Here is a 13,048-nt window from a genome sequence, read left to right on the forward strand (position 1 = left end):
TGATAATGCTCCTAAACATGCATAAGGAATTCAGTTGAAACTTTTAATTGACTAAAATTTGTATATTTTTTAAATTTTCGCCATTTAATTTACTTATTGTCCACATAGCTGAAAAAAACATTCTGAAACCAAAACAAAAACATTTCAACGAATGTAAAAAAGTTTGGAATTCTTGAAAATTAAATTTCAGTAATCTGATTCCAAAAAAGATTCACTCTATGGGTATGGGTAAAAAATAAAATGGTTGACAAATAAATATGTGCATAAAAAAAAATAAAGTCAGTCAATATCAATCAATCAATTATTGAACAATGCATATACATACATACAAAATGGAAATGCAATTTGCAAACTTTACAAACAACCCACTCGAAAGCAATTTTAAATGCCATGGCATAGCAATTGCCAACATAAAAAAAAAAAAAATGAAAACCAAAACCAAAAAAAAAAAAAAAACAAAAACAAAAGGCACTTGCATAGCAATTTCACAAAACAACAAAAACGACTTTCTGATTTGTTTCAAATTCTAGTGCCAAATGGTCGACAGAGGGACAAAGAGAATATACATAGAGAGAGAGAGAGAGAGAGAGGTAAAGAGAGAAAGCAAAGTGAAGCAAATCAATCAAATCAAATCAAATTCAAACCATGTATGAAATCTAAACACTAAAGTGAAAAAAAAAACACAATTGTGAGTCCCCTACAAATTGGCTTAGACAATATTGCCAATGTTTCGTGTTTTGTTTTGTTTTTTATTCACTTGAGCTTTTAGCAAATTAAATGAGACACAAAACGAATTTGTGCCAAGCGCCTTCTTTCCTTTTGACCCCCAGAAAACAAAATTAGATATCATTAATTAGTTGAACAAATTGATTTTGTTTGTGGCACAAATGGAAAACAAACATTAACTTAACTACAGAAAGCTCCTCCCCCTATGGGCAAATCATTTAGTCGAATTCTCAAATATCCTATAGCAAGTCACGAAAAAAAAAAAGAACGCTCTATTTAAAATTTATATTTTGTAAGAGTAAACAAAATTCGTGACACGAAAGTCTTTAATCAATAAACGTGGATAGGAACAACAATATTAAGTTAAACGTTCAAGGTCATTTAACTTTAACGATTAAAGGAAGGGAAACAGGAAATAAACAAAACATACGGTAGAGGCAGCCGGATCGACTCATTCTTTTATTTTGCCCCCACATGTGTTAAGCAGATTGAGCAGAGGATAGAGTCAGAGGAAAAGGTCAGTCATTGGGGAAAATGAGTAAAAATCATTCCAGAAAAGAAAACTCTTTGCTCATAAGATTGAATTGTGTTGGGTTAGGTTATTATGCCGTCAATTTTCAGGCTATGATTTTCTAACCCTTGTTTGTTATTTGTTATTTGAATTATTTCCTCAACTGAAATGAACCTTTAGATGGATTTTCTTCTAATATGTATATTTATAAATTTTATTTAAGTTAAATTTAAAAACTCTTTTAATTTATTCTTATCAATTTATTTAAAACTTAAATTAGATTAAAATTGCATAAGCCAAAATATTGTTTTGCATAAGAAATATATGAAATAAAACTGTCGTTGCAAGGCTATGCAATCATCTGTATTGCTCATACGCACAGTTGAACACACACACGGACACACGTACATAAAATTTGCTTGCTGATGATGCCTGGCTATAACAGCAAAATAAATTGATAAGAATTGTCTATCTCTTTCTGTTTTTTACCCTTTCTTTCACTGTCTGTTTTTCTACAATTTGCTACAGTGGGCAAAATACTACAATTTCAAAGCATTTTTTAGACGTATAAATTAGTTGTTTTGAAATAACTTAACTGTGTCAAATTGTATAAAATAATCTTAAACAAAAAAAAGTTTTCCGCTTGCAGCTCTTTAGAAAATCTTCTTTTCTTTTCTTGTCTTGTTGCTATTCTTGATTCTTGAATAATGTTTATATGTATGTAATAATAAATCTTTGACCAAAAAAAAAAAACCACCAAAACGCAACTGGATATGTGCCAAGGAAAATGCATTTCCAACCATTTGCCCTGCCCTCGACAATTTTGGGCCGCCCCATTTGCCTCGGCGTGTCAACAATGTTTGCCAAACTGACTGCTTGGCTGGCCGTTTTGCCATTTCATTCTTAAGGCATTTGAAACCAAAGTAAAAATGTGCATTCGAGTGCAATTTTTGACTGACAAGGGGAGGATGTGGCAGCTGCAGCATATGATAATGATTATAATAACGACAACCATAATGATGATGATGATGATAATAAAAATACTAAAAATGATTATGATGAAGCGATGATTCTCATGTTTATCAGCAGTGCTTTACTCCATTGTGCTCCTCGTTCTCATTGTCAATGTGTCAGTTAGTCAGTCAGTCTGTCAGGTGGTGGGTCTTATTTCTATCTCCCATTTGTCTGTTTTTTTTTTCTACCTTTTTTCCTATTTTTTGCTGTCAATGGCTCTGATTGTGCATCAATTTTTTCCAGTTAAAACACACACACATAAAATATATATATGTATATATAAAAAATAGCGAAAGAAACTTGGCCCCGCATTAACTGCCCTGTAGAACATGTCCACGTCCATGTCCAAGACCATGTCCTGGACAGTATAGACAAGGACTAGAAAGACGTGCAAAAGAAGTAGTAAGAGAAAATTGCTGACATTTTTGCTATGAGTGCAAAATGATTGACGTAAGCAACAAAACTGAAAGAAAGCAAAAAAAAGAAAACCCAGTAAAAACCAAAAAGGGCTAAAAACAAGAGAAAATTGTGTGCGATTTCAAGTAGAAACGTATTTTTTTTTTCTCCCTCAGAAATATTAACTTTAATTGTGTGGCAAATTTGGTTTATGAGCAAAAACCCAAACCCATATCCTCATTCGGCATGCTGTGAATATAAACGAGATAGTTTCGAAATTACATGGAAAATGGTTTTTACATTAAAGTTTTTAAAATTATGATGTCATGATGAAACATTTGCTAGCCCATTAAATGGCTTAAATTTTTGGTTTTCCTCTTAAAAGTGTGCATTTTACCTCTTTCTGGTTTCAACGATTTTTTTTTTTGTTCTCTTTTTGGGGAGGGAATCTTGTCTCATGCAATTATGTCGAAACAACTGAAATGCAGTCTTTTGATAAGACTCTCTCCAAGCCCCATCACCCACTGCACCTTTCACTATGCACTATACGCATTCATATAGGTATTCCCAATAGGCAATTTTAGACATAGAGACTTTGCCAGTGCCATTGCCATTGCCATTCTCTTCTCTATGGAATGACCATTGCTCTTTTTGCAAAACTATGCCTTGACCAGGACTAGGACTAGGACCTCACCCTCAATTTCTAAATGAAAGTCGAACCTGTATTCAATAAAAGCGATATGCGAATGGACTGGTCGACGATTGTTCAGTGAAATGAAAATGCAAAAACGGTTATTGAAACCCTTTATCCACACACAAAGGGAGAAAGAGAGAGAGAGAGAGAAAGCGAACCTTCTACATCTATTCAGTATGCCACGCACTTCATTGGAGGATGCGAATAGAATTGAACTACAGGAATCGAGAACAAAATGAGACCTCCAACAATATTGCATTGCAATTTTACGCTTTTACTGCGCGACTATTGGATCAGACAAAGGTTTGTCTAGGAGACTAAACAAAAAAATTCGATTAGCATGCAAACAATTTTCCACTTTCAATATTTAATACCAATTCAGGTCTCTCCGAACAACAATAACAACAAGGTGTTAAATATTTAATGTTGCTTTATTTAACTTTTTTGCCACAGAGTTTGCAGATCTAATGCATTACAGAAAGACAGAGAGGGGGCGGTGGGTCGGTTGCCAACAATTTGTTTATCTATGTACATGTGTGTTCCTTGTCGAGGTTTTTGTTTAGTTTCCTTGGATGTCCTGGTTCGGATGCCCTGCTGCCGGCTGGCTGCTGCTTTGCTGTTATCTGCCTGTCATGTGTAAAATTTTCTTAGCCACTGCCACCCACTTCACTTTACCCTTCTCGCAGGTGCACATACATATATGCAAACACATGTAATAGGAGTGAGGAGATATTGCCAAGCAGTGAAGAATGACAATGGAAGCAAAGGGAAGGTCGGTGTCCAATGGAAATTCCTTGCCAAATGGACAGGTTGATGGAGCAAATGAAAATTTTTTGACTTGTAATGAGAGTTGTTTGGGGATAATGGACCTTTTAATAGGTTGGAAAACGCATGGAGCTTACACACAGGGTGACTATTATTTGGGGAACTGGTGCCAGCACTTTGGGCGGTAATTACGAACAAATTTAGTCAAAGAAAGGCCAAACTTGTGACAGATAAATGGAAATACCAGGTTCTAGCATGGCTCCACGTTGGTCGCCAATTACAGATATAATTATAGCTTCGGGTTGATAAATTGGAAATACTGGATTCTAGCGTGTCTTCGCTTTGGGCATAAGAAAGAAATGCTTCGTGCGTATAATGCTTAATAAACTGCATGGACGAATTAGTATAACTTGAATATAAAACTTTCTTCCCTACAACTTTAGGACAACAAATCTCCAGAATTTGTCACCCATTTTTTTTTCGTTTTTTTTTTTTTTTTTTTTGCCTTCTTTAAAATGATTGTCAAGACCTTATCTCAGTCAGCCATCAGTTTGACAAATCCGCCAAACAAAAGCCAAAGTTAAGCAGTCGAAGTTTTGTCATCAAATCCAACAGCAAGTCCAAGTCAGTCAGTCAGTCAGCCAGTCCGCTAGTCAGCCTGAGAGGCAGGCAGTCAGGCAGGCTCTCATGTCAAGTCCAAATTATTTACAAGTTGTCAATAAGCATGGAAATGTCCTCGCAATGCCAAAAGACATTTTGCCATGTCCTAACCAACAACACCAACGAAAGGCACAAAAAAAGGTCGATCAAGTTGATGGAGCCAAGCTTAAGGCATTAGGGGTCAACTTGGGTACACAATGTCAACGAATGAAGCACAAATGACATTAACAATTTAAATGACAAATTGTTGTACGAAACAGCTAGCATATACATATATTATCCTGAAGAGTCTTTTCTTGACGACTAATTAAAAATGCCAGCCATAAAATGAGACACCCGGACAAACAATTTGTAATTGAAGATGCTCCCGTTCAAGGCAGTTGTTCAAAAATAAAATTAGAAAAAAGGTTAGCAAAGGTAATCTAGGTGTGCCTCGAATATTACACAGCATGCAGGATGATATATGTATATATTTTCCTGATCAGCATACTCAATCTTTTTCCCCATTATTTTTGGGTTGTTAGGATTGGATCCCAAAGAAATAGGGCACTTTAGCTATTCTCATGCATGTAGGCAATTTATTAAGCTAAATTTCTTTGTCAAAGAAAATTGTCAAGGATTTCCATATTTTAGTTATTGATCTTTGAACTTTTGAAAGCAAAACCACATTATTTCAATTATTCACTTTGTAGCGGTATTTTGTAAGAGGAGCTTTCAAAATGGCTTTTTGGTAAGCCCTACAGCAAAATTTTGAGTTAGCTTCTTATCCCAATGCGCTTTACTGTCATTTACTGTCTCTGTTGCAATTAAACTTTTCAAATTCAATCACTTTTTGTTTGTTTGAGCTTTTTGTGCTAGTTTTTCTAAACCTTTTGCAGCTCTTTATCATGAAAAGATGCCTCATTATAAACTCAGCAAACTCCTATAAATTGTTGCTTAGCTCTGTTAGTTTGTTTATGCTTTTTTTTTTGTTTGGCTCGGCTGAGCTCATGCCAACTGTATCCAGCTAAAACTGCACTTCTACGTCCTTTTTTTTGCCAGTTGTAAGAACATTAATCAAAATAACCCGCTCATAAACTGAGCGTCGTTCAAAATATTATAAAAAAAAAAGAGAGGAGGGAAAAGTTCATTCAGACCAAAAATTGTTTGGTTTTTTGCCCGCCCCAAGCCTTTAGACCCGAGGATTGTCCCGTCCATCCCTTTGCTGGCTGCAGAGGACCCACCTTGATTTCTGTCTGCAAATGGAAAGGTTTCTTTTTTTTTTTTTTTTGGTAAGTTGTGCGAATGCTGGTTTAGTGGGGAGGCGAATCGAAGCGGAGCAAAGTGAAGTAGAGTGGATGAAAGGGCTTTACAAATAGTCGCCAAAAAGTTGTAAGCGATTTTTAGTTGCGACTATCAAAAAGGGAGAGCGTAAGAGACAGAAAGCTATGGGGTGATAGTTAAGAGAGATTAAGAGGGGAAGATTTAAATAACATTTGTGTGTGTAGGAAAAGATTAGAAACTTGTCGGGGGAGGGAAAAGATGGTAAAAAGGAAACTTTGATAAAGAAGTTCCTTTTTCCAACGATAAGCTGATTTGTTGTAAAATAATTAAATTAGCTCTAGGGTCCTGGCAGGAGCCCACAAAAAGAAAAGACTATAAAACTGGTTGAAGTCAATATATCAATAAGAAAAATAATGCCAATCAAAGTTAAGGAACGATTTAAATATAATCTTGATATACCTAAATCCCAACTAAGTTGCATTCAAATTGTTATTCAATTGCAATTTGAGATCTTTGGACTGATTATTATTTGAATTCAATTTAATCGAAAATTCGTGTAGTTGAAAAAGTTTTCATTTCTCTCTACAGTAGAGCGATAAGATTATAACAAGGACTTATGATTATAATAAGAAAAACAAAAAAAAAAAAAAAAAAACAAGAAGAAAAAAAGGCACAAAAACTTGCGCAAATGAACAGCGTTTAGATATTTGCTTTTGGTCATGACTTTTTCTTTGAGTTTAGTTTCTTCGTTTCAGAAAAAGTTTTACCAGAGCCTTGCCATGCCTCGAATGTGTGGCTGACTAGACATGATAACGCATACAAGTTTACACATATGTATATGCAATTTCTTACACCCTTTACACACACACACTTTCGAGAACTCACAAAACGTGTGTGTGAGTTGGCCTTTTAAGCAAACTTGTCATTAGCATGCAATATACATACATATACATATATATATATATCTATGTAGTCTTCAGTTTTTCGCATTTTCTCAATGTTCAATAATTTAAACATAGTTTTTGTGCTAAGACTTAATACTAAATAAGACTTTCTCACTAGATGAGAAAACTGCTCAAAATTTTGTGTGGGAGCCTTCTATTTCATACAAGATTTTTGCATTATTTCTGTCTTTTTGTGTCTATGGTAAAAGTGTCATTACTGAAATGTCACTTTACTAAATGAAAAGGGCAAATCAACTTTTATTTTGCTTGTCTCATGGTAGGCAAACAAATCAAACGATTTTCCCTAAATCACTCGTTTCACTTTGAGACAATTTATTAATTTCTTTAATTTAGGAAAACTAATAAAACTTTTTTTTATTGGTTCAAAGGTGAAGCTAAAGGTTATTTTATTTTTTGGCTTTAAATTTTTATTTAGATAAGCGTAGTTATTTCAATCTTACTTGAGAAATTCGTTGTGCTCAGTCATGCTTATTGAATATGCAAGAATTCATTTCTATTTCGTCTGTGTGTGTGTGTGTGTGTGTGTGTACGAGAAGTATCTGTAAGATACACGCATCATCCAATTTACACCTTAAGCGTTTTTTTTTTTTTGTTTTTGCCCCCCTCTTGTATTATTTGTTATCTGTTATTTATAGCACCACATTAAGAACTTGGCCAGCTAAAAATATATAGAAGAGGAAAAAAAAAAACACACGCACACAAACAGAGGGAGAAAGACAGAAATTTGCTTTGATGCTGATCAAATTTGCCACACAGAAGAAAAACAATAGAATATAGATGAAAACATATGTATTTGAACAATTTCTGTTAATTGGCATTGACGAGACCCACAGAGTTGGTAGGTATGATGGGAGGGGAAATGAGAAAAGAGAATACAAGAGCAGAAGATGGGTAGGAAATTTTGGCGTGAGGGACAGGTCGGAAGACTGAGGGGAAACTGGTCATCACCTTCGGTCTGTTTCATTTCATTTGCATGATTAATGTGGCGTAGAAATTGCTTACTTGCTCCATCCTTAAAAAAAAAAAATTAAAATACAGACTGGGAGGCGCATGGGGCACGCCCACACGCATATTTGACCCTCGGTTTGTAGGAAGAAAATTCTTGTGGCGCCTTTTAATTACAAATGAAAATTCATAATGCCAGAGAAAAACAACAAACGGTGGGGCAAGGGTAAAGAGGCGAGAAGCAAAGCTGATTTTTCAAATATTTCCTTTGATTTTCCAAAATGTACTTAATGTTTATTGAATCACATTTTCTTTTGTAAGTGTGTGTGTTTTTCTTTCATTCTATTTTTTTTTATATATATATATGTATATATATATATTTTATACCAGCCAAGAATTTTAAATGAAATTTAATTGATTGGAAAATTATGCATTTTTTGCGGTCTTTTTGCTTTTTTTTCTGCTTCTTTTCTACTTGTTTGATTTTTGAGGCCTAAACAAATACAAAACCAGGGGACCGGGACTAACTCCTCCCGCGCCGAACTGTTATGTTACGTTTGCCTTACCCACAAGAATCAAAGTGGGAAAATGCGACATATGTAGGGCCCTGTGATATAGTCTTGATTAAATTGGACATCCTCATTTACAGATACATAGAATCGTAGTGGTTGATAAAGTTACGGCTTTCAACCGATTGTTGACACCGATTGGGAGCTATATGATATAGTCACCCGATCTTAATCAAATGTGGCACACTGGGTAATTAATTGTGATTGATAAAGCTGTAAAGAGCAAGGGTGTAGCCAGGTATGAGCAGCTGCCTTTTGAGACATGACGTGACGACATTCTGATTGCATTAGATTGGAAGTGGACCCAGGGTTAATTCCAATCCCTTTTACCCACAACCTCCAGAAAGATTAATAATAAATTTAATTATTCCATTGAATGCATTTCATCAGAGTAATTAAATTGCCATCTCTCACACACCGCAGAATACATTCATAATTTTACCTAAAACCCAATTGCTTGACTTATAAACAATTATTTGTATCTTTCTTTTGCAGAATTAACTCATGTAACAACTGAAAGAGCAAGAAACAAAGAAGTCAAGTGAAAAACCAAGAGGTCAAGAGTCGAAAATTCCAAGGAAAATTTGTCAAAATGTCAAAATGCCATCAGCAGATCAAATTCTGTTCATAAATGTCACCACAACGGTGGCAGCAGCGGCATTAACAGCGGCCGTTGCTGTCAACAGCAGCAGCAACATCAGCAGCGGCGGCGGCGGCAACATTGCCGGCAGTGGCAACAGTTATAGCCATTCTGGAGTGGCAGCAATAACACCCGATGGTTTTGTATTAACCAGCACAACGAGTAAAACTGATATAAGTATTCATCATCAGATTACTGGCGGCGTTGTTGGCGGTATTGGTGGTCATCATCAGGTCGTGGACGATATTGGTGTTGGTGGTGTTCATTCTGGTCATAGGATAGGTGAAACGAATTTAACAGTGGCTTTGGTCGATAGTCTGGCGACAACAGTGGCCGCTGCGGCAGCGGCAGCCACCGGCAGCAATGGCATCACAACAATAGCAACACTGTCCAACGATGCAGGTGACTGCGGCAACGATGGCGGCCCTTTGGAAGAGTTTCATTCAAGCATATTGGGCATACAATTGGCTGTACCCGAATGGGAGGCATTGCTGACCGCATTGGTTCTATCCATAATTATAGTTTTAACCATAATAGGCAATATTTTAGTTATATTAAGTGTATTCACATACAAACCATTAAGGATAGTCCAGAATTTCTTTATTGTTTCGCTGGCGGTGGCCGATTTAACGGTTGCTTTACTCGTCCAGCCCTTTAATGTCGCCTACTCGATCCTGGGTCGCTGGGAATTCGGTATACACTTGTGTAAACTATGGCTAACATGCGATGTCCTTTGCTGCACCTCATCCATATTGAATTTGTGTGCCATTGCCCTGGATCGTTATTGGGCCATCACAGATCCGATTAACTATGCTCAAAAGCGTACTGTGGGCAGGGTTCTTCTCTTGATATCGGGCGTATGGATATTATCTCTATTAATAAGTAGTCCACCATTGATTGGTTGGAATGATTGGCCCGATGAATTTACCAGTGCCACACCATGTGAGCTAACATCACAACGTGGCTATGTCATCTATTCGGCACTGGGTTCATTTTTTCATACCATTGGCCATAATGACTATAGTTTATATTGAGATATTCATAGCGACACGCAGACGTTTGCGTGAGCGTGCCAAGGCCAATAAATTAAATACAATTGCATTAAAATCCACCGAGATGGATACCATTCATCAGAATTCATCATCATCACCAGTTGCAACCAGTTCGAGTAAATCACGACAATTGGCCAATTGGTTATGCTGTGGACGTGTAGCTGGGGAACGTTTTCAATTCACCACGCCCATGATACAAAATGATCAGGAGAGTATTAGCAGTGAGACTCATCCACATCATCATCAGCAGCAGCAGCAACAACATCAGCAGCAGCAGCAGCAGCAAGAAGCAAATGATCCACAGCAGCAGCAACAACATGTTGTCGTTTTGGTTAAAAAATCGCGACGCTCCAAGATCAAGGATTCCATAAAGCATGGCAAGGCCAAAGGTGGTCGCAAATCGCAATCATCATCGACTTGCGAGCCGCATGGTGAACAGCAATTGCTTCCCTCATCGGGAAGAAGTGGTGGGCCAAGCAGCGGAGCTGCTAAATCAGATCCTGAAATAAGCACAGAGAGCGGCAGCGATCCCAAGGGTTGCATTCAGGTGAGTAAGCAACAAAATATAGCATACTTTTATACGTTACGACGGGGAACCTATCTAAACTATCCCAAACCATCCTAACCTATTTTAACCTATCCTACAGAAGATTTTAAAGAAAAAATTCATTGAAACTACATTTTTTTTTTTGATAATTTGTAATTTTTTACCTTCATTGCAGGTTTGCATTACCCAGACCGAGCAAACATCTTTAAAGCTAACACCGCCTCAGTCATCGACTGGTGGCACTTCAATCGCCATTGCGTCAGGCACGGCAACGGCGGCGGGAACAACAACTGTGACAGCTGCCACATCGTTGCAAAAAAACCCAGCGGTGTTAATCAATTCATTGAGGAGAAACAAAAGATCTCATTATCAAAGGAAAGACGAGCCGCACGAACTTTGGGCATTATAATGGGCGTATTTGTCATCTGTTGGCTACCATTTTTCCTAATGTATGTCATTCTGCCATTTTGCGAGAGCTGCTGCCCAACAAATAAGTTTAAGAATTTCATCACCTGGCTGGGTTATATTAATTCTGGTTTAAATCCAGTTATCTATACCATATTCAATTTGGATTATAGGCGGGCATTCAAAAGACTATTGGGCATTAAGTGAGATTGGCTAAGAGTCGGAGGACCAGCAGATGCCAAAGCTGTTGCTGCTGCTGGTAGGCGGGGTAAGAGATGGCGAGATAGAGAAAGAGAAAGTGTAACTCAAAGTTTGTGCCAAACATAATGAATCAACACACTTACATACACACACACACACAAAGCAGCAACAAAGTAGAAAAAGAAATAATTGTTTACAACAATACAAATATTTGTCTTTTTTTATTGTTTGTTTAATATAACTTTTTTTTCGATGTACACTCGATAAAAGTATAAACAGAACAAAAGCAGAAATTAAAAAAATATATCAAAATAAGATATAATTGGCCGTGTTTCTCTATCAACAATATTTTTTTTACAGGGGAGAGATACAGTTTATTTAAAAGACATTCTTCTAAGGTCGAAACGAGCTTCTATAGCTCTCGTTTCGTTTTCAAATGTTGAAAGATGCGAAATAATATCATTAAGAAGCTGTGAGCAAAATTTCAAAAAGATCGGTTAATAACTTTTAAAGTTATCGCCAAATTAAACAAGTTTTAGTTTTGATAATAAATAACATTTTACATGTATCTTCCCCTCCCAAAATGTAATAACTGACACCGTCAAAGTTGACCAATAGGGGCGCTAAGGTGCAGCACAAAAGAAAAAATGCTAAGCTGAGAGATCAAAAAAAACTTGAATCCTTTTCTTGAAGGTTTCAATAGAGTAACTAAAATCTTTACATTTGCTTTCTCTTTCTGTTATTGTCTATGTGTATGTGTGTGTAAAACTATATGTGTATAAGTGTGCGTTTCTACGTGTGTGTCTGTGTGTGCTTTTTTTGTGTTCGACTGCTCCATAAAGAGCCATTCCAAAGGACATGTCTGGACGCACTTAGATAAATGTAAACTGTTATATATATATATATATGTACTCATAAAACAAGACAAACCAAAATACCAAAAAATATGAGATATAAAATGTGAAAAAGAGACAGCAAGACAGACGGGAAAGAGAGAGGGAGAGAAAGATAGAAAATGGTATAAAGGGGAAATGTCCCCTTAAAAGTTCTACTATGTATGTATAACCGAAAAAAAACAGCATCAAACATAAAAAACCCAAAATAAAAACATAAAGCGAATTGAATTTAATTAAATGTTTAGGCACAAACATTGTTGCAAAAAAAAATACACACACACACATACACACAGCCCAAGAAGAAAAAAAACTAAAATAAAACAAAAACAACTTTCATGTTTTTCAAGATAAAATCAAATCTTACATATAAAAATAAAAAATACCTATAAAGATTAAATGTTAGTTAAATTCAATGTGAGCTCAACTTCCAACAAAACCAAAATACAAAGAGAAAAAAAAAAACAACAAAAAACAGTAAAAAAAGGAAAAACTATAAAACCAACAAAAAAAAATTACTTTAAATATTTGTATTTAATTCTAGGTAAAACAAAAAATAATTCAACTTTATGTATACTTAGAAAAGGCGCTTTAAGAATGTTTTTTTTTTTCGTTGGTTAACTAATTTAAATAGCTAAAAGCTTAAAAATAAAAAATACAAAATCCAAAACCAAAAAAAAAAACGTGAAAACTAAAACTATTATGCAATATTATGTATACAATATGCAATACATATGCATCACACACACACACACACCATATGTCTAAGTGTGTCGGTGTGGGTGTGTGTGTGCATATATAT

At 35.8% G+C, this 13,048-nt stretch overlaps 1 protein-coding gene across 1 annotated transcript in view; it reads left to right on the forward strand.

Annotated features, from left to right (window-relative positions):
• Positions 1 to 12,569, forward strand: part of Oct-TyrR (Octopamine-Tyramine receptor) — a 44,527-nt gene extending 31,958 nt beyond the window's left edge. The window contains 4 exon segments of the mRNA XM_068286213.1: positions 9,004 to 10,140; positions 10,142 to 10,747; positions 10,923 to 11,005; positions 11,047 to 12,569. Coding sequence (XP_068142314.1) covers positions 9,109 to 10,140; positions 10,142 to 10,747; positions 10,923 to 11,005; positions 11,047 to 11,359 — 2,034 coding nt within the window. The 5' untranslated portion in view covers positions 9,004 to 9,108 and the 3' untranslated portion in view covers positions 11,360 to 12,569.
• Positions 12,570 to 13,048: the final 479 nt, after the last annotated feature.

Source organism: Drosophila tropicalis, unplaced genomic scaffold, assembly GCF_018151085.1.
Source record: "Drosophila tropicalis isolate 14030-0801.00 unplaced genomic scaffold, ASM1815108v1 contig_443, whole genome shotgun sequence".
NCBI lineage: Eukaryota > Metazoa > Arthropoda > Insecta > Diptera > Drosophilidae > Drosophila > Drosophila tropicalis.